General features: G+C 42.0%; 1 protein-coding gene and 1 pseudogene across 5 annotated transcripts; both read right to left on the reverse strand.

The window, feature by feature from the left end:
- Positions 1-22347, reverse strand: LOC121354853 (pantetheinase-like). 5 transcript variants are annotated; one of them, XM_041469848.1, is made up of 9 exons: positions 22132-22347; positions 21230-21249; positions 5757-5978; positions 5521-5651; positions 4274-4466; positions 3381-3672; positions 2113-2486; positions 1786-1956; positions 1-486 (listed from the first exon to the last, which is right to left on the reverse strand). In XM_041469848.1, the coding sequence occupies exons 3-9, from the start codon at positions 5967-5969 to the stop codon at positions 367-369; spliced, it is 1494 nt and encodes a 497-aa protein (XP_041325782.1). In that variant the 5' UTR covers positions 5970-5978; positions 21230-21249; positions 22132-22347; the 3' UTR covers positions 1-366. The 5 variants fall into 5 exon arrangements, with proteins under 5 accessions (XP_041325782.1, XP_041325784.1, XP_041325783.1 ...); XM_041469850.1 differs by lacking the exons at positions 3381-3672; positions 4274-4466; positions 5521-5651; positions 5757-5978 and adding exons at positions 17104-17395; positions 18828-19020; positions 20772-20902 and having other exon boundaries at positions 21008-21249; XM_041469849.1 differs by lacking the exons at positions 2113-2486; positions 3381-3672; positions 4274-4466; positions 5521-5651; positions 5757-5978 and adding exons at positions 15591-15964; positions 17104-17395; positions 18828-19020; positions 20772-20902 and having other exon boundaries at positions 21008-21249; positions 22144-22346.
- On the reverse strand, positions 12471-27110 carry LOC121354936 (annotated as a pseudogene).
- Positions 27111-27166: the final 56 nt, after the last annotated feature.

Genomic DNA, 27166 nt, shown 5'->3' on the forward strand with positions numbered 1-27166 from the left:
GACTTTCTTGGAGAGAATTTATTATCCAATAAAATGACAAACCACATTTCATAGATACTGGTATCAGTCTTCTTTCTACTGTAATCCTAGCAATCTATATGATATTTTGGGGAGAAAAGAATTCTGATTAAAAGGTTCATGTGACAGGTCATGCATACTAAAAAATAATTGCACTAGCCAAAGCCCTGTTTAAAAGGCATGCACAGCAGGGTGAACACATCTTTTTCTCCCAAATAAGCCAAACTGCCACAGGTGCTGAGCAGAAGTGCAATATTGCAGAACAGGAATCATACAAGGTAACTACTGTGACTCAGGAGGAAATTCCCCTCTTGTCTCTGGTGAGTGTGTAATTCCTAAGGAGATACTTTACAGGGAAATTCGCAGGGGATGTGGCTGGTCCTTCTCATAAAGCCTTCCAAAAAGTGTCGCTGTTATGAGTGGTTTCGAAGTGCCATGCTTGCTTTTCAAACGCCCGTCACGTAGCACCTGGTGGAAAAGAGAAAGAACAGCACTAATACTCAACTAACAGAGTAGCAATAGTGCATGGTACAGAAAGAATAGACCTTAGATGCTGAATATTTTGATGCAACACTTTCAAAAACAGTCATGATAGCGAAAGAAAACAGAATTCTTTTTGGGTTTGCCACAGCCTCCCCATTATAGCCTTCCCACATTTCCTTGGACCCAGAAATCCTTAAACCTTCCTCCATCTTTGGAAATGAAGACCATTTTCTCCACCTCATAAGAAGGTGAGAGTGAGAGTAACTAATTTGTTAGATTCTCTTTAGTTACTCATACAAGGCAACAAAGATTATATGCACATCTAGGACATATTGAAACATTTTTTGATTTGTAGACCCCAGAACAATTTTCAGATGGAAACAGAGAATTTCAAGCTACTGGCCATATGTAGCTTTTCTTAGTTCCTTTTTATGTATCAGTTTGAAACTACCAGCTGTGAACACCTGTAACAACATTTTTTTCCCCTGTGACAAAAGGTAAGGATGTATTTGTTAAGAAAATACAACCTATTGTTTTAAATTAGACCATGATCATATTTTTAGCGTACCAATAAATTCTTTGATGTGCCTATTTTCACAGAAGTCTCATTCAAAAACAAGTACGAAGGGTGAACAATGCTTTTCAATTTCCTACTTTGTAAAAAAATCACCCTTGTTTCCCCTAAAATTTTTCAGGTCTTTCTCACTGTCTTCATTGTCTCTTGTAAGCTGTTAAATACTTCTTCGAAATCAATTAGGAGTTCATCTAGCCTATTGCATAAAACTAATCTAAGGTTTATGAATGAACACATCTTTTGGAAAAAATAAAATATGAACCAATAAATAAAATAAACCCCACAAATCCCTCAAAAATCACTTTTAGAATTCTTAACTGCATAGAATCTCTGCTCTTGCACAAGATACTTCTAAGTAATTTTTCTTGTTTGGACAATTTCTCATAGTATTTTATTTCTTTTTGTCCTAAAATGACAATCATGAGAAACCTGTAGAAAATAGCTCATGGAAAGCAGTGGCTTCTTCATTTACGATCTGAAGTGGGAAGGCAGATTTGTTAAAGAAGGCACTGAAGAGAGTTTCAGCTCCAGGACTGGTATGTTCTCATCAGTAAGGATTGATTCAATCCACCTGTTTAAATCAATCCCCTTGGGTTCCAGTCTGCAGAACCAAAGAAAGCCGTTCTTGGATGGGACTTTGCTGCCAGATCAGTTTTCAGCGCCACAGCGTGAGAAACCTTGCAACAACCAGCTCCAGGGTGTCCCATTACCTCGAACTCCCCGGGGGCCAGCTGCACCCCGCTGTACAGCACTTCTGGGAAGACGTAGCTGGTGCCAAACGTGCCGCTGAGGGAGAACATCTCAAACTTGGTCTGAGCCATCTCCACGGGCTGCCCACATGTGCTCAGGTTTGTACTGGGGCACTTGAGCAGAGTGCAGATCTGTGGGGAGGAGGAAGCAGAAAGGCAAAACACCACTAAGCTTTCAGCAACCACAAGCTGGATTTGGTAGCAAGAAAAGTTCCCAGGATGCAGTAATGGACAAATGTTTTTAGGTGTTTGGCATGTGGCCACACTCACCTCTAAACATGCAATTACCTGCCAATGGTATTTTATGAGAGAACCGTGAAGCCCATCAAATGCACCCAGGACATAAACTTCATCTCTCCTCTCCTTTGACATCTGGTAGACCAGATGACAGCAAAGGTCTCCTTGGCAAACAGTGTAATTTCCATCCTTGTGCCTGAGTTCTCTGAAAGTGAATATATCCTTCCGGACAGCTCCCGAGAAAGTGTCATTCTCTCCAGGAAATTCTTTGATGCTCGTGGCATACAAACTCCAGTTGATGGCAGGAGGGTAAGTGGGGGAAAGGCGGGGGTGTGCATTCAACTCTGCTAGCAGGAGACGTCCCTCCTCGGTGGCACTGTCGTAGTGGTAGGCAGCAGGTCCCTCTGGTGTGAACAGCCCACTGCCTGCCGAGGACACCACCAGCCCTGTGTTAGCCAGCACCACACAGCACGGCTTGGCAGGGGCGCCAGTCGCCCCCCACACCACACTGGCATTGTTTTTCAGTGATACTCTTGTCATTCAATGCCTTACTGAGAGATTTTTGAATAATTTTAAAGCACAGAGCAGCTAAAATACCCATGCTAGTGTTAAAACTTAGGTTCATTTAAAAATAAATCATAGCTCTCTGAGTGGCATATTTGACAAAGGAGGCAATGATGGGGATAGTTATGTTTCACTGAAGGACACACTGGGCTGTGGCAGAAACTCAGTCTATTTAGGACAGGCAAAAATATTACTTTGTACTTTTCACTTTGATTCAGGGAAGAGCAACAGATGCAGCTATGTCCTTTTCTCAGTTAAGAGGGAAAAAAAAAGGCAGTAAATATGTTTTCAGAGCAAAGCAAAACATAATATCTCTAAGTCTTCAGCAGCCACAAGAAAAAAAAGAATGTTTTATTCAGTATACAAGTGGAATTCTCCTTTTGGTTTTACACTATTAGGTTCTGATTAAAACATTTTTTTCTCCATTTAACTGTTGATTGAATTTTAAACAGAAAATGCTGCTTCTAGATGAGAGACTGAAAATTTAAGTTAAACTTTGTGCTATTTTCTGAAATAAAATTTTGCTTTTAAGTTATCAAAACTTAAAAAATAGAAAGTCGTGGGCTTTCTATTTTTACCTTTTTCAGAACATTCAACATTCTTTTACCTGAAGTTGGTTGTTACATTCAGTAGCAAATAACAAAGGTTTTCAGTTCCAATTAAAACACTATTTTTCAGAGACTTCACTATGTCTAAACCATTTCCCCCTACTTCTGAACTTGGAAACAATTTCCGGGTTTCTGAATGCAACTCACCTGTCATTGCCATGCTGGTGTTGTGAGTATTTGCAGAAAGCAAATTAACACCCATGCCCATAGCCCAGGCAGAGTGAAACTCAATTGCAGTCAGAAAGGGCAGGACATTCATCCAAGCTGTTGGGAAGAGCACAGTGTCCACCTGCATCTTGCTCACCAGGACCACGGCAGGCTCGTAGAAAAGGATGTCAAAGCAAGTGAAAATGCCAAACTTCCCAAAAGGAGTCTCAAAGGTGACAGCTTCTGGCTCTTTTGGATAATTAAACTGAGTTTCACGCCTAAACAGATTGTACTGCAGGTGGAGAAAATGGCATATTAGTGACTGAAAATAAGGCAAGATTATGAACAGCTTTTGTGTCTGAGACAGGCTTTAATGCAGAACTGGGAGCTGAGGTAACTGAGCTGGGTAGCCCAGCTGGTTTGTATCCATCCAACTGACCCTTCTTCCAAAAAATGGGGTGGCTGTGCCCCATCTACCTCCTGAAAGCAATGCCCATTTAGTATTATCTGCTAAACTTCAAGACCAGTGGCCAAAATATCCCCTGCAAAAGCACTGTCTAGGTTGGCTACGAATGTATCAAGGAAAAGCTAATGTTTACTGAGTATGGAAAATTATGTCATGTTTTCTTACAATTTACTGTCATAAATGTAGCCCTCAAGTGTTTGGCAGCTAGCACTCACTCTGCAGCTGCAGTGATTCTGGGAATAATTTGCCTGACTGGTCAAGCAATTACTTCATTTTCCTTCTGGCCATAAGATCATCAAACCATCCTGTATTGGTTGTCACTTCATAATAATACAAAATTACTGTATAAAACATCTGAAATTGGTGCCAGAGAGTTGAAAAATTTATTGATAATAAATTAGAGGTGGATGCTGAAGCATTTCCTTACCTTATGGTACCGAGCCACCAGTTTCCCCTGTGTGTCAAAGACGACATCCGTATTGTAGTGGTACCGACCGTCCCTGGGGCAGTTGGGATCGCTGGAGTCACACGGCTTCTTGTCCCCAATATTTGCAACCACATAGATGGAGTTATTTCTGGCCATGCAGCTGAGTCGTTCCTGCACTGGTGCTGGACCAAATCTAATTAATTTTTAGTGAAGGAAAAAAAAGTCTTAGAATTTTAAGTGCCCCATGTAAAAGTAATGCATTCAGAATTACTACTCCATTAACTGCACATGCCCAGATGCTGAAAAAGCAATAGGTCAAATCATAGGTTTTGTTCACTTTCTTCTCTGTTCATAGCATCATTTTAAATTGCCAATCTCTTTTATCTTTAAAAAAATGGCTTCCCTGTGTTCTTCTTTCCTGTATCCTTTACAATGTTATTTTCTGTGTGCATAGAATTCCCAGCGAACATGCATGCAAAGATGTGAAGAGCTTCACAAAGCAACGACGAGAATAAATCAGTACAGAGACATAAATCTTAAATAGCTTAAAAAGCAAATTATCAAGCAGCTCTAAACCCTTATTCTGAAGAAAATTTTAGCCTTTTTAAACAATTGTTGTCTATATGCCTTTAGTAAAAAGTGGGCACAGAATTTACAGAGCTGAGGACTCCTGAAATCTAGCTCCATACGGCCTCAGAAGAGAATATAAAAGCTTAGCTTAGATATGAACTCAGTCTTTTTAGTGTCCCCAGCTCACACAAATTGGGACCACCTCTATTGTAAAACAGCAGATGTGCAAGTGGCTGGATTTCCAAAAGATATTTCTTTCAGATCTAGATTAATATTTTGTGCAGTTTGGTTTAGAAATCACTCAGCCACCTGAATTGAGGATTGAATCAGCTTGTCTGATCTATGTAGCTACATGACAATAAAATAGCTTCTACTTACAGAAGGTTTTCACAAGTGATCTAAATCGATAAATTTGTTCATGTTTTTAAAATAATTATTTTGGTTAAAACATCCTCATTTTTGTCCTTTTGCAAGTAAAACTGTCTCAATGCTTTTACCTGATATATTCCCATTGCCATTTAATTAAGAATTCTTTTTGATGCATCTCTTTTCTGCAGTACTTGTGAATTTTTATAATTAAAGAATCAGCAGTTCTTAGTAATTTAATGTGAGCTGCTCAAGACTCCATGAGATAGATAAAAGGTTGAAATCACCTAAACCACTGCAGAAGGAATCACCTTGAGGGGTCAGTGCAGGGAATCCAATTCACCACCGGATCAGGGATATCCTCCAGGTAGGGGTAGATGGATTCTCTTGTGAATCGCCAGCCATAGATGCCGTCTTCAGGAGTCACAATGATGTGGGCACCCTGTCACAACAGGCTCCGTTTAAAGGGCACCCATCAGCAGACAGCCAGGAGGGTCAGCAGGAGCAGAACAACACTGATGGACAACCCTCACGGTAGCCCTCATACCTGCTGGGCAGCTTCCTTGATGGCCCCTTCCAGGACATCCATGTTTTTGTTCATCAGGGCCAAAGCATGGCTGGGAGAAACGGGCTCCTCGCTGGGATGCGGCAGGATGACGGCGTGCTCGTAGACGGCTGCCATGAAGGTGTCGGAGGCAAGGGCCTGAAGGGCTGCGAGTGCCAACACCACAGCGGGCAGGAGAGCCTGGGAAGGGAGCATGGCTGCAGCCTCCCAGCTCCTGGATCAGCATGGGGAATATAAACTAGAGAGAAAAAGGAGGAGTAAAGGCTAATAGGTTTGCTTTGGCAATAATCTTCTGTTGAGTAATCTGAGAAGATTTCTGCCAAAAAGCCAAAGCTTTGCTAGGAATTTGATCTTGTTTCCAATATGTAAGGTTTTAAATAAAAGCAGAACAAAAGGCTAAGAGAACTTCTCAGAAGCCATGTTAATCTACAAGGGGTTCATTGGAAGGAGCAGTTACACATTTCATTTGCACATCCCTCTCCTTACTTTTAAACCCATCCTGGGGCAAGCCCAGACTCCCCTGGTTAGGATACACTACTCCATATCACCTTACTGCACGTGGCTGCTGTCAGTGAAAACTTCAGCTACAACAGGAGACAGACTGTGTGGGGTACAGTCCTATTGCTTCCAAGAGCAGATAATTCAGCAATGCTTATGAGACATGGTCCTGCCATACCTCCTGCTTTTGGCCAACGGCTTATTACAGATCAAGTGGGTGCCTTGAGAGAGTCCTCCCCACTGGGCTCACACTGCAGTATAAACTATCCCTTGAATTGTGTTGACCTCTCTGCCTAGAGCTAACAGACTTGCTTGTTTTGTGAGAAAGAATTTGACAACACATTTTTTTTCTTCACTATGGTCCTTTCAAAAGGAAGTTTTTGTGCAATAAGCAACTTGAAATTACTCGTGGAAAGCACTATTTTTTCTCATGGAAATAAATGTTTAGCATAGTATTTTGCAAATAGATTATTGCTACTATACCAAAGTTTTAGATGATCCCTAGAAAAACCTTAGTTAGGACCTGTAATACTTTAGTGAGGGTAAAGGGACATAACCTGACTTGTCATTTAGCACTTAGAAGAAATAAATTTAAAAAAAACTTTTTTTCTCCTTGAAAAATCTTCCTCTTCACTATGTAGTGTCACCCAAAAGAATAATTCTTCTCCATCAGCACCAAGGCCTCCTCAGGAGAAGCCAACACTTCATCAAGTCTATGATTCTAAAATGTCATTGTGCTCACAGATGGCTGCAACATCTGTGCTCAGGGCACAGGCCTCCAGAGCAGAAAGCACCAAAAGCACAGCAGAGGCACAAGTTTTAGGAAGCCCCATGTCTGGAGCCTGAAAGTCAACCAAGAGGGAGTGACAGGCAGGCAAAGGCAGTGGGCTTTAAAAAGAGGAAGTCTTGCGCAAAAGCTGGGAATTCCCCAGGGTAGCTAAAAGATGACACCCATGTAATCACCCTGCCCGGAAAGACTCAGTATCAAAGGCAAGAGAGCTGCCAGCATTGAGCAATTCTGCCTCACAGCAACAGCAGGGAAGTCACTGAGAAGCCACCACTGTGCTGCAGCTGAAAAAACACATTACTTACCAGATATACAAAACAATCAGGCATAGTATTGCTGTAGTAACTCAGTTCAAGGCAATCCTGCATCCCAGAAGAAAAACAAAATGTGGGAAATCTCAGCAGAGAGCAGCATGGACACATTCCTGCCCAAACTCAAGGGCATGAGGTGCTGGGAGATGTAGGCCCTAGCACGGGTAATACCTGTGCCACCACAGCTCAGCACAGCACAGCTTGGAGTAGCAGGGACTTTGGGGGCTGCTGCATATCCTAGGGGGGAGCTGCAGGGAAGGCTGGTTGTCTGAGCAGAACCATCAGCATACCCACCACTCAATAACCAAGCCCCAAAGATCTCTGGTCCCCAAAGGTCTCTGTAGGAAGACTGTCGTGAATAGGACACACAGTTTCTAGATTTTGCCTCTTGCAGTGTGCTTTCTTCTATCCACAGATCACTCTGGCAGAAATCTTGAAGCTAAAGCTGCTTGTGTGCAAAAATCATTTGTATCTGGCACCCAAGTTTCTTACCTTCTTTGGTTCTGACTCAGCTGTCAGGTAAGGAAAGGGTTTTTTCTGCACTACCCTCGAAGAAGTGTTTATTGTTATCGGTGGTTACACACAGCCCTGTTTTTATACAGAGGAGTTGGTATGTGGGTAATGGGTGGACTTGCATAGGATTGCTTTCTGTATGCTTGACTCACTTCTCACAATAACACATTTCACAATGATAAGTGTTGTGCAATCTCTGTAGCAAAAAGAATTCATTATGTCATTATGGCTTCTGCCAGTCTTCTGTAGGAAATACTCAACATACCTTAACCAAACCACAATGGCCTTGAACAAAATCCTGGATTCAAGATACTCACCACATTCAGGGTTGGGATCCTACACCACCTGCACACACATTCCATTATCCCGAGGACTGGCATGGGCAGCGAACAAACCTGAAGAAGCCACCTCTCAGCTTTGAGACTGGCCACACACTCCTGCTGAATCCCTTCTGCAAGATGAGGCCTTCCCAGATGCCATAACTTCCTTTAAATCCAGATCCTTTCCCTGGGAGAGAGTTGTGGTATCACCCACCAGGTTCCCTGGGGACAAGTACAGTGTCTGCACTGAGTTTGTATCCATGGGAAGAGGACCACACTGGATAATCCCTTGCTGGACTGAGATCAGTCTGTGGTCACACAGTAACTGACTCAAACAGTGAACAAGGTTTTAAGGCAGCGTGGCTTTAGCAGCAATAATGTTGAGCTTCCATGAGTCAGAGCACATTGTCTGGGGCTTTTGATAAACATGTCATTATGTGAGACATGTCACTGTTATGGCACATGTGAGTATCTATACACATTTGGAAACAAAAAAAGTTATACGGCGCACAGCAACAGTAATCACAGTGCTGGAGTTTGGAGAATATTTGCACTCCCAATGTCTCACCAGCTCCAGAATATTGGAATGAGGACCTTGAGAGCATCATGGTAAAAATCTTGGATGGGTAAAAAAATGGCTAAGTTGGGTGGAAATGTTGATCTGTCTGAGGGTAGGAAGGGTCTACAGAGACACCTGGACAGACTTGACGAATGGACTAAGGACAGTTCCAGGAGGTTTAAGAAGATGAGGTGCCAGGTCCTACACTTGGGTCACAAAAACCCCAGGCAGTGCTACAGGCAGGGGGAGGAGTGGCTCAAGAGCTGTTTGGCAGAAATGGGCTTGGGAGTGCTGGCTGACAGCTGGCTCAGTGTGAGCCAGCAGTGTGCCCAGGTGGCCCAGAAGGTCGATGGCATCTGAGCCTGTATCAAGCAGTGTGGCCAGCAGGACAAGGGAAGTGATCATCCACTGTATTGGTGAGGCTGCACTTTGAGTGCTGTGTTTCGTTTTGGAACTCTCACTTTAACAAGGGCATTGAGGTGCTGGAGCCTGTCCAGAGAAGGGCAACAAGGCTCCTGAAAGGTCTAGAAAGCATGCATTATGAGGAACAGCTGAGGGAGCTGGATTTGTTTAGTCTGAAGAAGAGGAAGATCACAGGAGACCTCATCACACTCTACAACTCCCTGAAAGCAGTTTGCAGTGAGGTGAGGGTCAGTCTCTCCTGCTGTGCCTGCAATGAGAGGACCAGATGTAATGGCCTTAAAGTGGGACAGAGGAGATGCAGGTTAGATATTAGAAAAAAAAAAATTTACTGTACAAGTGGTCAGGCATTGGAATAGGCTGTGTAGGGAGGAGATGGAGGCCCAGAGATGTTTAAGAGGGGTCTGGATATGGCACTGCATGATGGTTTAGTGGTTTAGGGGTTACAGTGGCAATGTCAAGTTTACAGCTGAACTGGATGATCTCAAAGGTCTCTTCCAACCCTGAAGATTCCATGATTCTACTGTGAGGCCAGCAATGGTAGCAATGTGGGGAAAAGGAAGGAGAAATTACACAAACAGGTCTCTGACCATTCTTAAGGACCCAGCCACAGAACATGCACATCTTTATACACTGATCTGCTGAAAGAAGGTCACTAAGGTCCAGCAGCATCAATAAAACACAGGTCACTGGGGAGAAGAGAAAGCAAAAATGTGAACAGTGACATCTTACCAGGAATAGCTGGTCTGAAACAGAACTATAAATCCTCAAATTCCTACAGAAAATTCATCTGCAGGGCAGCACCACCCAGCATTAACAAGAGGGAGCAAAGGGAAAAGCTTATTTCACATACATTGGTGTTACATGACCAGAAAGAAATAGTGAAGATGGGAGGGAGGAGCTGCTATGAGATACCAGGTCACTCAGTGACTTGTTTACTGGTTGCAGTAAAAATTCTGTCACTGAATAGCATCCAGTGCAGTCAGGAGGTGTCATCAAGCTGTTTTTCAGAACTGACAACCAGAATAATTTGAGGTTTCAATTCCAAGTTTTATTTCAACAGAGGTTTCATATGAATAATGATTCAAATCATGTTCTGACCAAAAAAAGGTGGCACATTTTGTTTCAGGAGGAGCTCTTTGACTGAAGTCCTTGTTCAGCTTCCATGATGCACTCTGTTGCCATTTCCTACATGATAGGCATCAATGGCATAAAGGATATAAAACCAAAGCAACACAAATAGGGGGAAGAAAGGTCTAATTGTGGTAAAAGAGCAGACTGGCATAAGTTAGCACAAGCCATATTCCAGAGACAAAGAAATACTGAGCATGTCTACAGACCTGCCACAAACCACATCTTTCACTGCTTTATTTACTGGTCCCATAATAATCTGCAATGAAAAAATATGCAATACTGTTTTAATAAGAAAGAATACTCTGGACTACATTTCAGACTTTTTGAGGATTAGAAAAAGAAAAATCCAGCAAACAGAGAAAAACAAGTGCTGTTTTGAACTAATAAAATAATAGTAATCTTATGACTTAGAAATATATTATTCTCAAGAAATAGTAGTAATAATATAATATTACCATATTATTACTAAAACAAACACATTTATGAGTTTGTACAATTGGAAATGAGAAACATAATTAGGATGGTTGTTGTAAATGATGCTGTATCCCATCTGGACATAAGAATAACAGTGTAGAGATTCAGTTATGGAAATATCATGTGGGTCTTGTTTCAGACGATCCCATTCATACCACCATCCAAAAAGCATCACAGTAATGACTGATTTAGCTGGGGTTTTTTCTTACTTATCAAGCATCCATCATTCAGGACATGATTGAAAAACGTGAAACAACGAGTTTATTAGAGGAGTACCCATATGAACACAGTAAGAGCTCAGAAAAATGTGACAAAACAGGAAGAAGGTGTGTTACACCATATGTCTCACTGAATCTAGTGATTTCATGAAAATGTATTTAATAGGTCTGATTAATCACTATGAGCAGCTTCACTGTGGCTGCTTTGAGACAGTTTATTCCATTGCTGTCCTGCAGAGGACTTATCAGGACACAGCTCCAGGGTGTCTTAATAACTTCTTCATTCTAGTATCTTTATATTCCTCAATTCCTGTGCTACGTGTCAGTATGTGCAGCTTGCTTCTGAGTTTCTCTAGATCAAACAAATTGCATTAGTATCTCACTGTACTTAGATGTCATGCACCCAACAGGCCAGAAACAGAACTGTCCCTTGAGTTTATCCCAGTGTCTCTCCCAGTCACTTCTCGTTAGCTGGGCATCACTTTCCAACAGCCTTCCACCAGAAAATATGAACCTGGACAGAATTTTTCCTCTGAAATAAGGCCTCTCAGTAACTCATTACCTGTCTCTCACTAGCCTGAAGCAAAAGAGCAGGCTAGTTCACCAGGTGCAGTAGCATGTCTGCTCCTCTGCACATCTTTCTGTCCACAGGAACCTGCTGTGCATTGAGAGGACTCCACTTTTAACCTTCAACGCTCTTGAAATCCATTTGCTGCTATGACATTTTCCAGTTTTTGACTTTCTAGTATTTGCAGTATTCTCATTTGAAAAAGGCTGTCTGGGCACTGGGAATCAGAACAGGCTGCCTGCTTTCAGCTGCAGCAGACTGTCACTGTAGAGCTGGTTCAGAACATACAGACCTGCAGATGAATGCAGATACCACAGAGTTCTCTCACAGAGTAGTGCTGACTGAGGGTTTCAATCATTAGGAACTTTGATTTTTATCTGGTGATGTTCATCCCTAAATACTTCTCTACAAACATTACCACATCCAGCATGCCCATTCTGTAGCCTTAAACAGAAGCCTTTTAAAGGCTACAGTAGAGATCTTGGTGATATCTGAACCAATGTAGCTTGGAAGCCTTCCTCCCTGCCTCACTTTTAAAACTAATGAAATACAGTTTCTGAGTCACATTAGGCACAATCAGACATCAGGGTGAAAGAGCAAGTAGCAAACACTCCCTTGTTCAGCAACAGTGAGGAGATCAGCCAGAAAGGTGACTGCCCAGCCAGGGCTGAGCAGAAATATTTACAAGTGCAGTGCTAGGGGAATGCCCCGCAGAATTCGAGTCCCACTGCCGGCACAAGGTACAGTGCAGTTATCCCTGTTTGTGCAGTGCAAGGGTTAACCTTGCCTGGAGGAGGCTGTGTGAAAGGTCACTCGGGCAGCCACGCAATCACTGCCGAGCACGGAGTAGCATTTCTGCCAACAGCACGTAGTTATGTTACTGGTACCCTAACATTTGCCTCCTACAAGTCTATATTTTTTTAATTATGTTGGTCAGATTAAGTATAATCAATGTTTGTACTTCAGAGCAAACCTGCAGAACAAACAACAGAATTAGGCACACATAGAAATCTTAGCCGGGAAACACAAAGTACTCCAGTCCACTTGCCTAACAAATACAGTCTGCAGGACCCACATCCTCACACGTGCCAGCGTGTCCCACCTGCTCCAGCTGTTCACTCCCCTTATCCAACACCTGCTGGCACAGTCCTGGCTCTCCCTAGCACCGGTAGGAGCAACCACTCCATGGGAATACAGACATGCTCCTGAGAAATTGCTTGTTTTCAGCATTTGTGACACAAAGAGTTATCAACAATTCTGTGCTAGGGCGATTTTCCACATCCTGAAACTGTGGCCAGAAAGATTAAAGCAGACTCCTCTCTCAAGAAGTACATATCATGGTTGATAACACACTGCAGTGTACTGAGCTGAATAACTGTTTTTTGAAGGTACATGGATCTTAGGCTTGTTTTCCTTTTCAAAGGAAGTTAGAATCTTCAAAGGTTCTGGTAATCTCTTGTTTACAAAAGTGGCTGTTCAGAAATGGGGTGGAAACAGTGTTGTGGAAATGGTTGCTAATACTCCAACAAAAACTTCAAATAATTAAAAGCTGTTTATTATTGGTGCACAACCCACTGAATCCTACACCACTAAAATCAGAGGAATTTATTTTCTAGTGTTCCCAATGTGAAGGCAAACCAAATCTACCATATAAAAATACATACACACAACAGTCCAGCAGCCTATTGATTTTTGCTGCAAAATCAAGGCAATAAATCAAAGTGCATTAACTATGCTGTTAAATAAAGCAAACTGAGGAACAGAATGCCATTTTAATTATGAATACTACTATGAATTACCGTTATTTGTGATTAATTAGCATTACAGAAACAAGCAGATGACAGTGTATTTAGCAAGATGTTAACACTGGTACCAAGATGGTAACTTTTCAGCTGTAGCTTATTTTTTTATCCCTTTATCTGATTGGGCATATTCCAGACCCGCATTGCCTTAGTCTTATAATTTTATAAATAAATTGTCTTTGACATAAATGCAGCCAAAGCACCTTATTTTATCTCTGAAGCCTGATCCTGTCCCTTCCACTAATTCTTTCAATTGGCAATTGTCTTATTTGAAAGTTTCTTTCCCACATGTCTTAGTAAGATGAGTTTGTGAATGGAAACTTTAGGCAAACAAAACAAAGTCTTCTACATAGGTACATTGTACACGTGCACATCCAGATCCTCTTACTGCTAATTGTACATGTTGCTAATGGTACTTCATTAGATGGCCTGGTAGTCCATGGGAAGTCTGAATTTGATATACCCTGTCCAAATCCTAGTTAATATAGGCCAAGGAAATGAAGTTAGTATCTTTTATTACAGTTTGGTGTTAGTAGTTGCAGCACACAAAGTAGGAATCATAATGTTGTTTCTCTTTTGTCATGAGAGTTAATTATCTGGCTGATAAATGTTTATGAGGAAATATGAAATAGGGCTAGCACTCCTCTGATTCAGGAATGATTTGAAGGATGTTGTCTGGTTTTGCTTACAGGTGATGGGAGTTTTTTCTACATGTCTACTATTGGGGGACAGAAGCATATTTGCAAAAAAATCAGAAGTATTATTGAAATATGGTTTTGTGTTGAAATGCAAATAAGCAGAGAAATAAGGAATATGTTCTTAGGAAATGAAAAAAAATATCGAGGGGAAAAAGGAAGAGTAGAAATTCCTGTATTCTCTAGAACTTTCAGTTCTGTCAGAGACTATCTGGCAACTTCCACAACCACTGAAATAAATTTTACAGCCAAGCTCACCAAGAACTGAATTTATTCAAGTTGCCTTCCTAGTATTAGATGAGCTGTTTGCTGGATAACACCTCCCCTCATTTCCCAGTCTGTACCAGCTGGTACAAAATGGTGATGCTGACAGACAGAAGTAACTAAAAAGAAATACAATCTGCTGGCACAATAACTTAATTATGAAGGCAAAGGATGTTTTCAAATATGGCTTTAAGCAAATTCAAGCAGGATGTAACTCACTGTCTTTGCAAATATTTGATTAAAAAAGAGGAAGGGAGGATTTTTCCACTAAAATTCATAAGCCATTTACGTAAGCTTCATTGCTATGATTTGGATAATGAAAAAAAATTAACATCTCTGTGACCCTAACTTATCAGAGCATCTCATAAAGATAACTATTATCAACTGATTTTTAACAGCAACTCTTTGATGAAAATAGAGTGAGAACACATCTGGAGTACTGTGTCCAGGCTCCTCTTTCTTTCCAGCACAAGAAAAAAAAAAGGAGCTACTGGAGAGTGTCCAGCTGAGGCCACAAGGATGATTAGGAATGAGGAGCTTCTCTCTTAAGAGGAGAGACAGCAGGAGCTAGGCCTGTTAAGTTTAGAGAAGACAGAGGAGTCTCATCAATACATATAAATATCTCAAAGGTGTGTGCCAAGAAGATGGTGCCAGGCTCTTTTCAGTGGTGCCCAGCAACAGGATGAGGAGCAATAGCCATAAGAACACAAGAAGTTTCACTTCAACATGAGGAAGAACTTTTTTTTACATTTAGGGTGGCAGAGCATCAGAACAGGCTGCCCAGGGAGGTCTTGGATACTCCTTTTCTGGAGACGTTCAAAAGCCAGCCAGATGTGTTTCTGTGTAATCTGCTCTAGGTGACCTTGCCTTGGCAGGGGGATTGGATTATGTGATCTTCAGATGTCCTTTTCAATCCTAACTATTCTATGATTCTGTGATACAGAGGAGACTCAGAACACTTACTGCAGATATTCACAGAAGAGAACCTAAATTTAGCTAACATTGCACACCCCTAAAATAGTGAGCGCACTCTGAGCATTTAGAAGAGGTTTAGCGACCTCTCTACTGCATTTGTTGGATTTGAAGGCAACTAAGCTTGGAAGTTTTAGCAACTCCTTTCCATTACTAACAAAAGGTGCACCAGGACTCCAGCATAGAAGACAGTTATTGTCTTCTCTTTTTCCACCACAGAGCTGAAAGTTTCTCCCTGTAAATAAGCTTCCTAAAGTAAATAACACCTTCCAAAGAATTACCTGCAGGTAGTACTGTCCTTCAAAAACATGAAGGCCATCAAAAGCACCCAGCACATAAACTTCATCATCTCTTTTCTCTGCCATCTTGTAGCTCAAATGACAGCAGAGGTCTTTTTGGCAGACAGTGAGATTCCCCCCAGGCTTAGTGAGCTCTGTGAAAGTAAAGAGGTCTTCAAAGACGACTCCTGTGAATTCATGCTCATTCTGTGAGAATCTTTCAACACTCAAAGCATATGAGTTCCAGCTGACAGCAGGTGGGGAGGCAGGAGAAAGACGAGGGTGTGCATCTAGTTCAGCAATGAGGAGGTGACCATCTTCAGTTTTCATGTTGTAGGAGTATGATCTGGCTCCAGCTGGTGCATAAATGCCACTCCCTGAGGAGAGCACAGTAGTCAGTCCAAGAAGAATTTTAAAAAATCATGTTGTCCTTCTAATTGTCTCTACTGATAGCTTATCCACTATTCTACACAGATTACAGTAATTTTAGTCTCATCAAAGGTGACCATTGCAACTCAGTACACAGAGCTCATGCTTTGGCAAAGACTAGCATTTATTCCCTTAGATAAGGTCTGCTCAGCGTAGCCAGAGGATGTTTGGTTTTTTATGTTATGTTATGATTATATTTATGACCTCCTGAGTTCTCTTTTCCCCTGTGTCCAATAGAGTTGATAATTCCTTTTTTCTTTGTTGATTGACGTGAAAGGACCAGCTACTGATTGAGACAATCCAAAAGACAGCACAGGCAAGTATCAGGCAAGGCCTGTGCATGAACAGAAGGAGACAGCAACTGTCCAGCCCCCTTTACACTGGCTGAGAACTCCTCCCCTCCTGGGGGATTCACATCTGACCAGCACCAAGCAACAGAGGGAAATCAAATGTCTGTCATACCCATCACTGCAGAAGCCTGTCAGGCATTTCCAATGAAAAGTCCCAAAACAATACTGTGGTTGCACAGCTCAGTGAAGATACTGGTGTAACTGAAATATACTATTCCATAAGCTGAGATCTAAAAAAAAAATAATGCTACATTCTAAAACGAAGATGTGGACATCTCAGCAGTGTTACTACAACAGGCCTGAACATGTGTTTTTAATGGTTTTCTGTAAAAGTGTTAAATGCAGCTATAAAAATAAATATCTCATTTGGCAAAATAAATGTAGCCACATATATGGTTTATGAGTATATTTACAGTTTGGCATTCAATCATAGACTTAGAAGTGGAGAGGAAAAGAGCTTTAAAAAACACAAAAATTTCTGTTCAGGCATAACGGCAGTGACCTACTACTTATTTAGAGCCATTAAAAGAAAAGATAATCCTAAGAAGCTAGGGAAAATAAAACACTGCAAGTTTTCTTGTGTCTTTATGAAACCAACAGGAACAGGATCCATCAGCTTTAAAATTTGGTGACTAGTCTCTTCACCTTCCAGAGAAATACACTATATTCCTCTGCAAAATCACTTTGTAGAACAGGGAATAAGAGATTCGTGGTTTTCAGAGTGAAAATCAAGTTACCTGTCATTTCCATGCTGGTGTTGTGAGTATTGGCAGCTAAGACATTGACACGCATGCCCATAGCCCAGGCAGAGTGAAACTCAATTGCAGTCAGAAAGGGCAGGACATTCATCCAAGCTGTTGGGAAGAGCACAGTGTCCACCTGCATCTTGCTCACCAGGACCACGGCAGGCTCGTAGAAAAGGATGTCAAAGCAAGTGAAAATGCCAAACTTCCCAAAAGGAGTCTCAAAGGTGACAGCTTCTGGCTCTTTTGGATAATTAAACTGAGTTTCTCCTAGAAAGAGATTATACTGTAGGGGAAGGAAAATAGAGAAACCAGTTAGAGGCACTCACTAATCATGTGTGAGTCATTCCCTAAAGTGATTCAGAATGACTAAAGAAAAATTTTGTCCTGTGTTAGAAGCCCTCACAGGTAGGAAATCAGGCTAAAATTATATGATCATTGTACCCAAAATATGGAACACATATTACATATTGCTCTGGCATCTAGCTAGGAAAGCAGCCAGCTGCCTTCAGGTCTGTTGGTGCCATCTGCATAAGAATAATCTCTCCACTCCCCCCACCTTGTTTATATTTCTGGCAACCCAAATGCAATCAGAAGAGAAATAGCAATGTAAGGGAAGCATGGGGGATCTGGTGCCAAAAGACAAAATTGGTGACTTTGGTGTGGAGATGCCCAGAAGTACTGGAAGTACAGGGCACCAGCATGGAGCAGAGGACAGTATTTGGGACTCTGCAGAGTAGAAAACAAAGGCTGTGCTGATGGGGGAAAGGCAGATGTTCTCAGACAACAGAAAAATTGAAGTTTGTGACATTCTCAGCTTTCCAACATTTTCTTCCTCCTTCACATACATATTTATTAAGATTCCTCTATAAATGTCCAGGTGGTCTGAAAGTAAATATGGACACCAAGCCAGAAAAGAAGTTCAAGTTTACTTAACTTGTAATTCACCATGTGGGCCACAGCAGGCTGGACAGATTTATGTTATCAGTGTTTCACTCACCCAGTTTGCTCACAAATAGATATCTTGGCACTGTCTCTAAACAACCAGATGAAATACTGGGCCCAAAGTGCTTTAAATAAACTGACTTTACTCTGTCCATACTGGCATGATATCTGGCACACAGTTCATAAACAGCTTTGATGGAACTTGCAGGTATACACATAATACTGAAAGAGGAACTTCCATTTGGTGCAAATAATCCAATATCCTTATCTCTTTTTACACCCATCTGGCATTTTCATTTGCTTTTCTATGTCCAAATAATTCCCATTGTGCAAAAACTGTGCCAAAACAGCATCAGAAAAAAAGGCCCTGCCTCTCTGAAGTCAGACTGCTCATTTATGATGAAATGGATGTGAACATTGAAATCCTGGAACGTGAAGTGGTAGTCTGGTGAAAAGCTGGCACTGAAAACTGAAATTGCTCAAGCAGCACAATTTACAGTAGTAGTGAGCTAATGAACTGAGGAAGTAAACCAAAATCATATGCCACTAAATTGCACCAGAACAATAATTTTTCATTCCAGTCTGTTTTGAGAAACATGACAGCAAATGCAAATTTGGCATCGACACTTCATAGCAAGAGAGATATTCTTTTAAATTATAAAGAAAAACAAAACTCTCCCAGCGGACAATGACTGGCATCTAATTCTCTTCCCAAACTGAGACATTTTGGAAGTAGTGGAAAATGAATTTTTGTCTCTCCAAGACCACTTTACCTTATGGTACCGAGCCACCAGTTTCCCCTGTGCATCAAAGACGACGTCTGTATTGTAGTGGTACCGACCGTCCCTGGGGCAGTTGGGATCGCTGGAGTCACACGGCTTCTTGTCCCCAATATTTGCAACCACATAGATGGAGTTATTTCTGGCCATGCAGCTGAGTCGTTCCTGCACTGGTGCTGGACCAAATCTAATTTATTTTAGGAAATGAGAAAAACAAAATTAACAAAACCTGTGCTGTCAGTGGTGTCCATTTCCTGAATACTTGAGATCACACCAGCAGCATCTCCAACCCTGCAGCCATGGCACAGTAGGCAGATACACAGAGTTGTTGCAGTGCTTCCTCAGATTGCTTCCTGCACCTTGGGGTAGGTCCTGGAGACCTCCCATTGGCCCCTGCAGGGACATGCCTGCCAGTCCCCTTCAGCACCTGGAACATGCTCTGCACTAAACAGATAATCCTTGGGCTGGGAAGGGCACGAGAGCAATCTCTGGGCAGAGGAAGACACTAGCTTGGTGTCACACAAGCAAATATTTTAGCATCAGGCATACTGACGCCTGAGGGCTGCAGCTCTGGGCCCTTAGCACACCAGGCAGGGTTGAGATGTGGGGTAATGCTGATGATATGGTCAAGGCAATTCAGCAATTCATTTCCTCCCACAGACAGGAGCACACAGACCTGTAACCATGGCATGAAGAGAAGTGGGCTAATAATTTTGAGATATAACAGGGTCCATGAGCCAGAAACTGGCAGCTCCTCTGAAGCATCCATACCAGGTCATAAAGAGAGCAGCCATTCATTCCCCTTTGTAGTGTGGCAGTGCCTATGGCTTTGCAAGGTGTGCGTGGGACACACTAGGAGGACCTCCAGGCAAGATACACATACAGCACCAGGAATAAGGCATGCCAGACACTGATGGCAAGTGTTATATTCCCAAAAGCTGCTAGTGAAACCCCTGATTTGGAACAGTGAGGAGGCACTCAGATCACCTCTGCTAAACCTGTGTGATGCACTAGAACAAAGATCTGCTTAGGCACACTGCCACCCCACACTCCACCTTCAATGAAACACTGTATCCTTTATCTACTTATATCTCAGCAAAAAGTTGCACATCCAGTGCAACTGTGACTCTTCTTCTTGGAAGCATTGAGTTATTATATCCTCACAGACACAATAACCTGCTCCTCATCAAGGAGGTGCAGAAAGCCATGGTGAAAAGGGCAGCCCATGGCTGTAATTCCATAGCTGAACACGTATTGCATGCTGTAGGAGTCTACAGTCCAGGCCTCAGCTATAACTTAGTTTCTCACTGCTGAAATATCCTGCTTGAATGACAGATCAATTTCTACAGCACAGAGACTCCAGCAATTCAGACTTTATCTTACCTTAACTGTGGAAAACCAAGATTAAAAGTTCCTGGGTTTTTGTCATTTAGAAGTTTGGACTTTAATTACTGACTTCATCACCTCTTATTATCTGCTTAGAGACTACTTCTTGGCTATCCACAAAAAAGATTTGTGTGCCTTTGTTTCAACATTGGTAAAAGACATACAAACAAAAAAAAATCAAAGAAATACTACTGTTAATAATTTACAGTCAGTTCTATTCAAAATAGTGTGGAAGAATTGAAAGCAGAATAAGAAGCAGGATATTCTGGCACCCAAAAAAGACATTTTCTCAACTTCTAGTAATCTAAATTCTGTATGTTGTTTGCATTTCTCCTTCAAGTATCTAACTTAAAAAAAAAATCGTAATGTTTCCCTCATCAATTAGTCATGGACATGCTACATATTTAACCATTTAACTACCTTCATACTAAAATTCAATAATAACTTATGTTAGAGTTGTTAGCAGTTCTCAGTAATTTAATGTGAGCTGCTCAAGACTCCATGAGATAGATAAAAGGTTGAAATCACCTAAACCACTGCAGAAGGAATCACCTTGAGGGGTCAGTGCAGGGAATCCAATTCACCACCGGATCAGGGATATCCTCCAGGTAGGGGTAGATGGATTCTCTTGTGAATCGCCAGCCATAGATGCCGTCTTCAGGAGTCACAATGATGTGGGCACCCTGTCACAACAGGCTCCATTTAAAGGGCACCCATCAGCAGACAGCCAGGAGGGTCAGCAGGAGCAGAACAACACTGATGGACAACCCTCACGGTAGCCCTCATACCTGCTGGGCAGCTTCCTTGATGGCCCCTTCCAGGACATCCATGTTTTTGTTCATCAGGGCCAAAGCATGGCTGGGAGAAACGGGCTCCTCGCTGGGATGCGGCAGGATGACGGCGTGCTCGTAGACGGCTGCCATGAAGGTGTCGGAGGCAAGGGCCTGAAGGGCTGCGAGTGCCAACACCACAGCGGGCAGGAGAGCCTGGGAAGGGAGCATGGCTGCAGCCTCCCAGCTCCTAGAGTGCTCTGGACAAACAGTGCAAAAGGAACACGCACAGAAAAGAGAAAGGGGACAAAGTTTACTTTGAAAGAGGGAGGAATGAACTGTAGGTCTGTTAAAGCATTACCTGGGAACCAAGTGTGATATATAAGAAAGTACTGCAGTACACAGTAAAGACGTCACAACTGAACAAACCAAAAATGCTGGGCAATGCCAAGACTAATGGGGCCAAGAAAAAAATAAGTCATTAAAATAATATCTAGAAAGAACAGCCCAGTTTTTGTTATTATACTCTTCTCTAGCACTGATTACAGCAAGACTTTTTCTGTGTGGACCCAGCTGATATCCAAGTGGATATTGCCACCAGCGGAGCTAGTCTTTTGAGAATTTTGAGTGGCAAGACTCAGAATAATAAAAACTTAATTAATCTAGTATCTTTATATTCCTCAATTCCTGTGCTACGTGTCAGTATGTGAAGGTGCAACTGTTCCCTTGTTTAGCAATAGCGAGGAGTCACCAGAAAGGTGACTGCCCGGCCAGGGCTGAGCAGAAATATTTACAAGTGCAGTGCTAGGGGAATGCCCCGCAGAATTCGAGTCCCACTGCCGGCACAAGGTACAGTGCAGTTATCCCTGTTTGCCTCTGTACCAGCAAACACCGCTCCCTATTTCCTGCGGGGCTGGGAGCTCGCCCAGGAGCAAGGAACTGACACCAGGTAAACAAACAAATCCACCGAATAAACTGAAGCAAACTGCAGTGATCCGGGCTCTCCGGGGCTGTGGACAACGTAAGGGGAAACTTCTCTAGAGGTCCGCCTACTTTCCACACCTCTCTCCTCCCAATTCACTCTTCCCACCCCTGTACTGCACCCGTCCCCATCGCTGCCACCGCCTGATAGTGGGGGCTACCTGAGGATTTACTTCGTGAAGCAGGATGCAGTGTGGTGCTAAATCAGCTTAGCTGTAGAGGGAGTCTGTCGTCAGGTTGTGCTCCGGCTTCTTTTCTTGAGCTTAGCGAGAGGAGAGCGTGAGGCAGACTGCGCATTGCAAGGGTTAACCTTGCCTGGAGGAGGCAGTGAAAGGTCACTGGGCAGCCACGCAATCACTGCCGAGCACGGAGTACGTGTGAGCTGCAGTCGGGAAGTCGCAAGGCGCTCACTTCTGCCAACAGCACGTAGTTATGTTACTGGTGCCCTAACAGGACAGCTTTTCCTAGGGCGCAGGTACAAATTTAAAGTTACGGTGCTTTTCCTCCCCGAAGAGTAGAATGTTTCCCATTACTTCTACTACATGAATTGTAGAGGGTTTCAGTTTGATACTTTCACAGAATGTAATCTTATTTTTAAGACATTCCCTTGTCAAAAACAAACAAACAAACAAACCAAAAAAAACCAAAAAAACCCTGCAAGTCAATTTTTTAATGTTGTTTGTCAGATTAATTGTAATGTTTGTGCTTCAAAGCAAACCTGCAGAACAAACAACAGAATTAGGCACACATAGAAATCTTAGCCGGGAAACACAAAGTACTCCAGTCCACTTGCCTAACAAATACAGTCTGCAGGACCCACATCCTCACACGTGCCAGCGTGTCCCACCTGCTCCAGCTGTTCACTCCCCTTATCCAACACCTGCTGGCACAGTCCTGGCTCTCCCTAGCACCGGTAGGAGCAACCACTCCATGGGAATACAGACATGCTCCTGAGAAATTGCTTGTTTTCAGCATTTGTGACACAAAGAGTTATCAACAATTCTGTGCTAGGGCGATTTTCCACATCCTGAAACTGTGGCCAGAAAGATTAAAGCAGACTCCTCTCTCAAGAAGTACATATCATGGTTGATAACACACTGCAGTGTACTGAGCTGAATAACTGTTTTTTGAAGGTACATGGATCTTAGGCTTGTTTTCCTTTTCAAAGGAAGTTAGAATCTTCAAAGGTTCTGGTAATCTCTTGTTTACAAAAGTGGCTGCTCAGAAATGGGGTGGGAACAGTGTTGTGGAAATGGCTGCTAATACTCCAACAAAAACTTCAAATAATTAAAAGCTGTTTATTATTGGTGCACAACCCACTGAATCCTACACCACTAAAATCAGAGGAATTTATTTTCTAGTGTTCCCAATGTGAAGGCCAAGCCTATGCCAACCAAATCTACCATATAAAAATACATACACACAACAGTCCAGCAGCCTATTGATTTTTGCTGCAAAATCAAGTCAATAAATCAAAGTGCAGTAACTGTGCTGTGAGATAAGGCAAACTGAGGAACAGAATGCCATTTTAATTATGAATTACCATTATTTGTGATTAATTAGCATTACAGAAACAAGCAGATGAAAGCTTGAAGGATCTGCAGTGAAATCATGCTGAAGCTTGATATGTGGATGGAGGGTCCTTTTCATACCACCTCCCATAGAGTGTTACACTCAAAACTGGCTTTGATGTAGTATTCCGATTTTTCAGACGTCCATCAGCTAGCACCTGGTTATGAAAAAGTAAAATAAGCAGGAGCAGCATCAGAGCAGTACTACTGTATGGCAAACACAAAATCATATATTCAGTAATGCTGATCTAGTTGAGAGAGCTCCAGTCTCAATTGGAGCTAGCAGGAAGTTTGAGGAAAAACTGCATTTCTGTCTTGAGGGAGATCTGGCTCTAGAGGATTTGGGGGAACAGGGCAGAAGAGAATTGGCAAGGTGGACTTACTGTATGAATACAGCCAGGAAAATCAGGCAGAAAGAAAGCTGCCTTCAACTCAAGGCAGAGGACAGAGGACTTTGGTAACAACTAAGTTGCTCTTGTAGTGGCTTTTTGACCACTGATGTCTGACAAACCACAAGGGTGTCCCATTACCTTGAACTCCCCGGGGGCCAGCTGCACCCCGCTGTACAGCACTTCTGGGAAGACGTAGCTGGTGCCAAACGTGCCGCTGAGGGAGAACATCTCAAACTTGGTCTGAGCCATCTCCATGGGCTGCCCATGTGTGCTCAGGTGGGCAGAGTGCAGATCTGTGGGGAGGAGGAGACAGAAAGGCAAATCATCACTAAGGTTTCAGCAACCATTAGCTGGACTTGATAGCAAGAAAGCTGTCACGATGAAAAAAACAATCTAAAACATCTGTGCATTTATTTATTATATACTCTGTATAGTTCTCTATATGTTTCTATGCATACAGAAATGATTTTCAGCACACTAAAAAAAAGTGTGGCAGCAAAATTTTGAAGAATCAATACACTGACAAGCCAAGCAAATACAAATGATATATCCATATTTAATTTCCTTATCTTGTTAGATAACCAGATGGTAGATAATCATATCAGCACAACGGTACAAACCACTGAGCAGAAAACAGCTCTCTTGTCACAAAAGCATCCCTATGAAGACTGGGAGAGATGTACATTCTTCTGTCCTTTTCATACATACATAAAGAAACCTGCTTAGAATCATAAAATCATTTAGGTTAGAAAAGACCTTTAAGACCATCAAGTCCAACAATTACCAGCACTGCTAAACCAAACACTAAACCATGTTCCTAAGCACCACATCTACACATTCTTTAAATGCCTTCAGGGATGGCAACTGAACCACCTTCCTAGGCAGCCCATTCCAATGCTTGACAATCTTTTCAGTGAAGATATTTTTCCTAGTAACCAACCTAAACCTCCTCTGGTACAACCTGAAGCCACTTCCTCATGTCCTGTCACTTGGGAAAAGTGATCAACCTGACCTCCACCTCACCACAGCCTCCTTTCAGGTAGTTGCAGGGAGCAATAACGTCTCCCCTCAATAATAAATCCTGACAAACCTACAACCTGCAAAACATTAAGAGCAACTTCTGCAGATATGTCACAGATGTACAGTCAGCAGAGAAGCATACATACTCATCTTCTCCTGTCCTTGCCAAAACTGCTGGGTGACCTCGCCTTTAAGGGTGTTACAGCATAGGGTCAACCCAAGGTCTACACTTCCATAATTTATGACACTGAAAAGCAGATTAACACTGCTAATGAAGTCAAAATGTATAATGAAGAAAACAAATGTTTGGGGGGGGGGCTAAAAAAATGCCTTGTCTTAAATGCCTCCAAGAAAAAAAAAAAAAAAAACACCAAAAAAAAGCAAACAGACTGCAAAGAGAGTATTGCAGCCTTCTCACTGTTCAAATAAGAGCAGAAAATTCTTACCTGCAAATAATACTGTCATTCAACAACATGTAGCCCATCAAAGGCACCCGGGACATAAATTTCATCTTGCTGCTTCTCTACTGTCTTGGAAGAGATGGCAACAGAGGTCCAGCTGGCACATGGCTCGATTTCCCTCAGATTCAGTGAGTTCCATGAAGAAGAGATCATGGTAAATGACCCCACTGAAAAGAGTATTTGTTTGATGCAAGTTGTTTGATCTGGCTGGCATACAATGTCCAGTTAACAGCAGCAGGAGTCAGGAGAGAGATGTGGGTGTGAACTCAGTTCACCAAAAGGTGACCATTATCCATTTCAGTATTGTAGTAATATGCTCTTGGACCATCTGGGGCATAAATACCACTCCCTGAAAACATATAACACAAGAAAGTTTCTAATCTGAAAGCAAATATATGGGACAGGTAAGCAGTAGTCACTAATTATATATGTGCAAAATGTAATTCTAATGTTTACCAGACTGTTTTGAAACGAAATTGAACCTTCATGGACTACAATCTTAACCTAATGGTTTTTTGCCATCAATGGAAAGTAGATCAAACTCTGATGTTTCATGTATTTTAAGTGACAAGATTAGTGTCCTGATTATATATGATTTAAATGGCTGAAGTTTTGCATTCTTCTCTAACTGCATTAGAAATCGGTAATTCTGATTAAAATGGGTGGTAACACTATCCAATCAAAAAGTTTGTAAGGAAAAGATATTACCAAAATTCACATCTTTATGCAAGTGTTTTACATAAATAGAGACATCTTTAAAGCCCAGAGTAAAACTTATTCATAAAGAGTATGAATTGTGACATAGGGTCATCAACTGAGAACTAATGTAATGGCTCACATGTCCTTTTATTTGGATGGTAAAATTTAGAGCTACATTTTAGCAGTACGTTTCTCTCAATTCTGTAAACACATGCACACAAAATTGGTGCTTGACTTCTTGCATCTGCTCAGGAAAAATATACAGTGAAAACAAAGCCTACAAAGAAAATGTGACACTCAAAGTCTCCAGCCCAGAACTGCTATTTGCAGAACTCACAACATTTCTCAGAGTTAGGGTTCCATCTAGTGGACAAAATGAAGTTTGGGTCTTTACATGGCCAAAATACCAATAAAACACCAGGGCCAGAAGATGAAGAGTATCACTCATAAACGCCCAGGACTGATTATTTAACTATTAAAGACTAGAGGTGTTGTAGTCAACTTAAGAATTTCCAAGTTCTTACATAGCACGTTTCTATTTCCTTTATATCAAGAACTTTACAAGTTCTCATGTCCTAGTCCTGTTGACATGACTATGCATGCTTAAAGCTGGTATTTCTGCTCAGGTCAGCTGCACTACACAGATACAAATGTTGCCTATGAGAATGAGGATCAGTTAGAGCACTCTCACATTACCTGTCATACCTAAAGTGGAGTTGTGTGTATTTGCTGAAAGGAAGTTGACCCCCATTCCCAAGGTCCATGCTGAGTGAAACTGGACAGCTGACAACACTGGAAGGGTGTCCACCCAAGCAGTTAGTAACAGAATGGTGTCAATCTGAAATCTGCTTGCCAAGACCAGATCTGGGTCATGGTAGAGTATGTCTGCACAAGTGAAAATGCCAAAGTAGCCAAAGAATGTATTGAAAGTCACAAATCCTGGATCCTTGGGGTAATTAAATGGTTTCTCTGTCACAAAAAAAGTTGCACCGCTCATGGAAAAGAAAAAAAATATGGAGAAAATAAAAATCTTGCATCCAACTCTAGTCCTCT

This window comes from Pyrgilauda ruficollis, unplaced genomic scaffold (assembly GCF_017590135.1).
Source record: "Pyrgilauda ruficollis isolate IOZ18807 unplaced genomic scaffold, ASM1759013v1 scaffold24, whole genome shotgun sequence".
Taxonomy (NCBI): domain Eukaryota; kingdom Metazoa; phylum Chordata; class Aves; order Passeriformes; family Passeridae; genus Pyrgilauda; species Pyrgilauda ruficollis.

Coding starts and splice junctions, on each gene's coding strand:
- LOC121354853 (XM_041469848.1), bottom strand. CDS start 5,969: ATGCTCCCTTCCCAGGCTCTCCTGCCCGCTGTGGTGTTGGCACTCGCA. Junction 4,467..5,520: donor CCCTGCACTGACCCCTCAAG/GTGATTCCTTCT, acceptor AAAATTAATTAG/ATTTGGTCCAGCACCAGTGC. Junction 2,487..3,380: donor CACCAGCATGGCAATGACAG/GTGAGTTGCATT, acceptor TGTCCTCGGCAG/GCAGTGGGCTGTTCACACCA.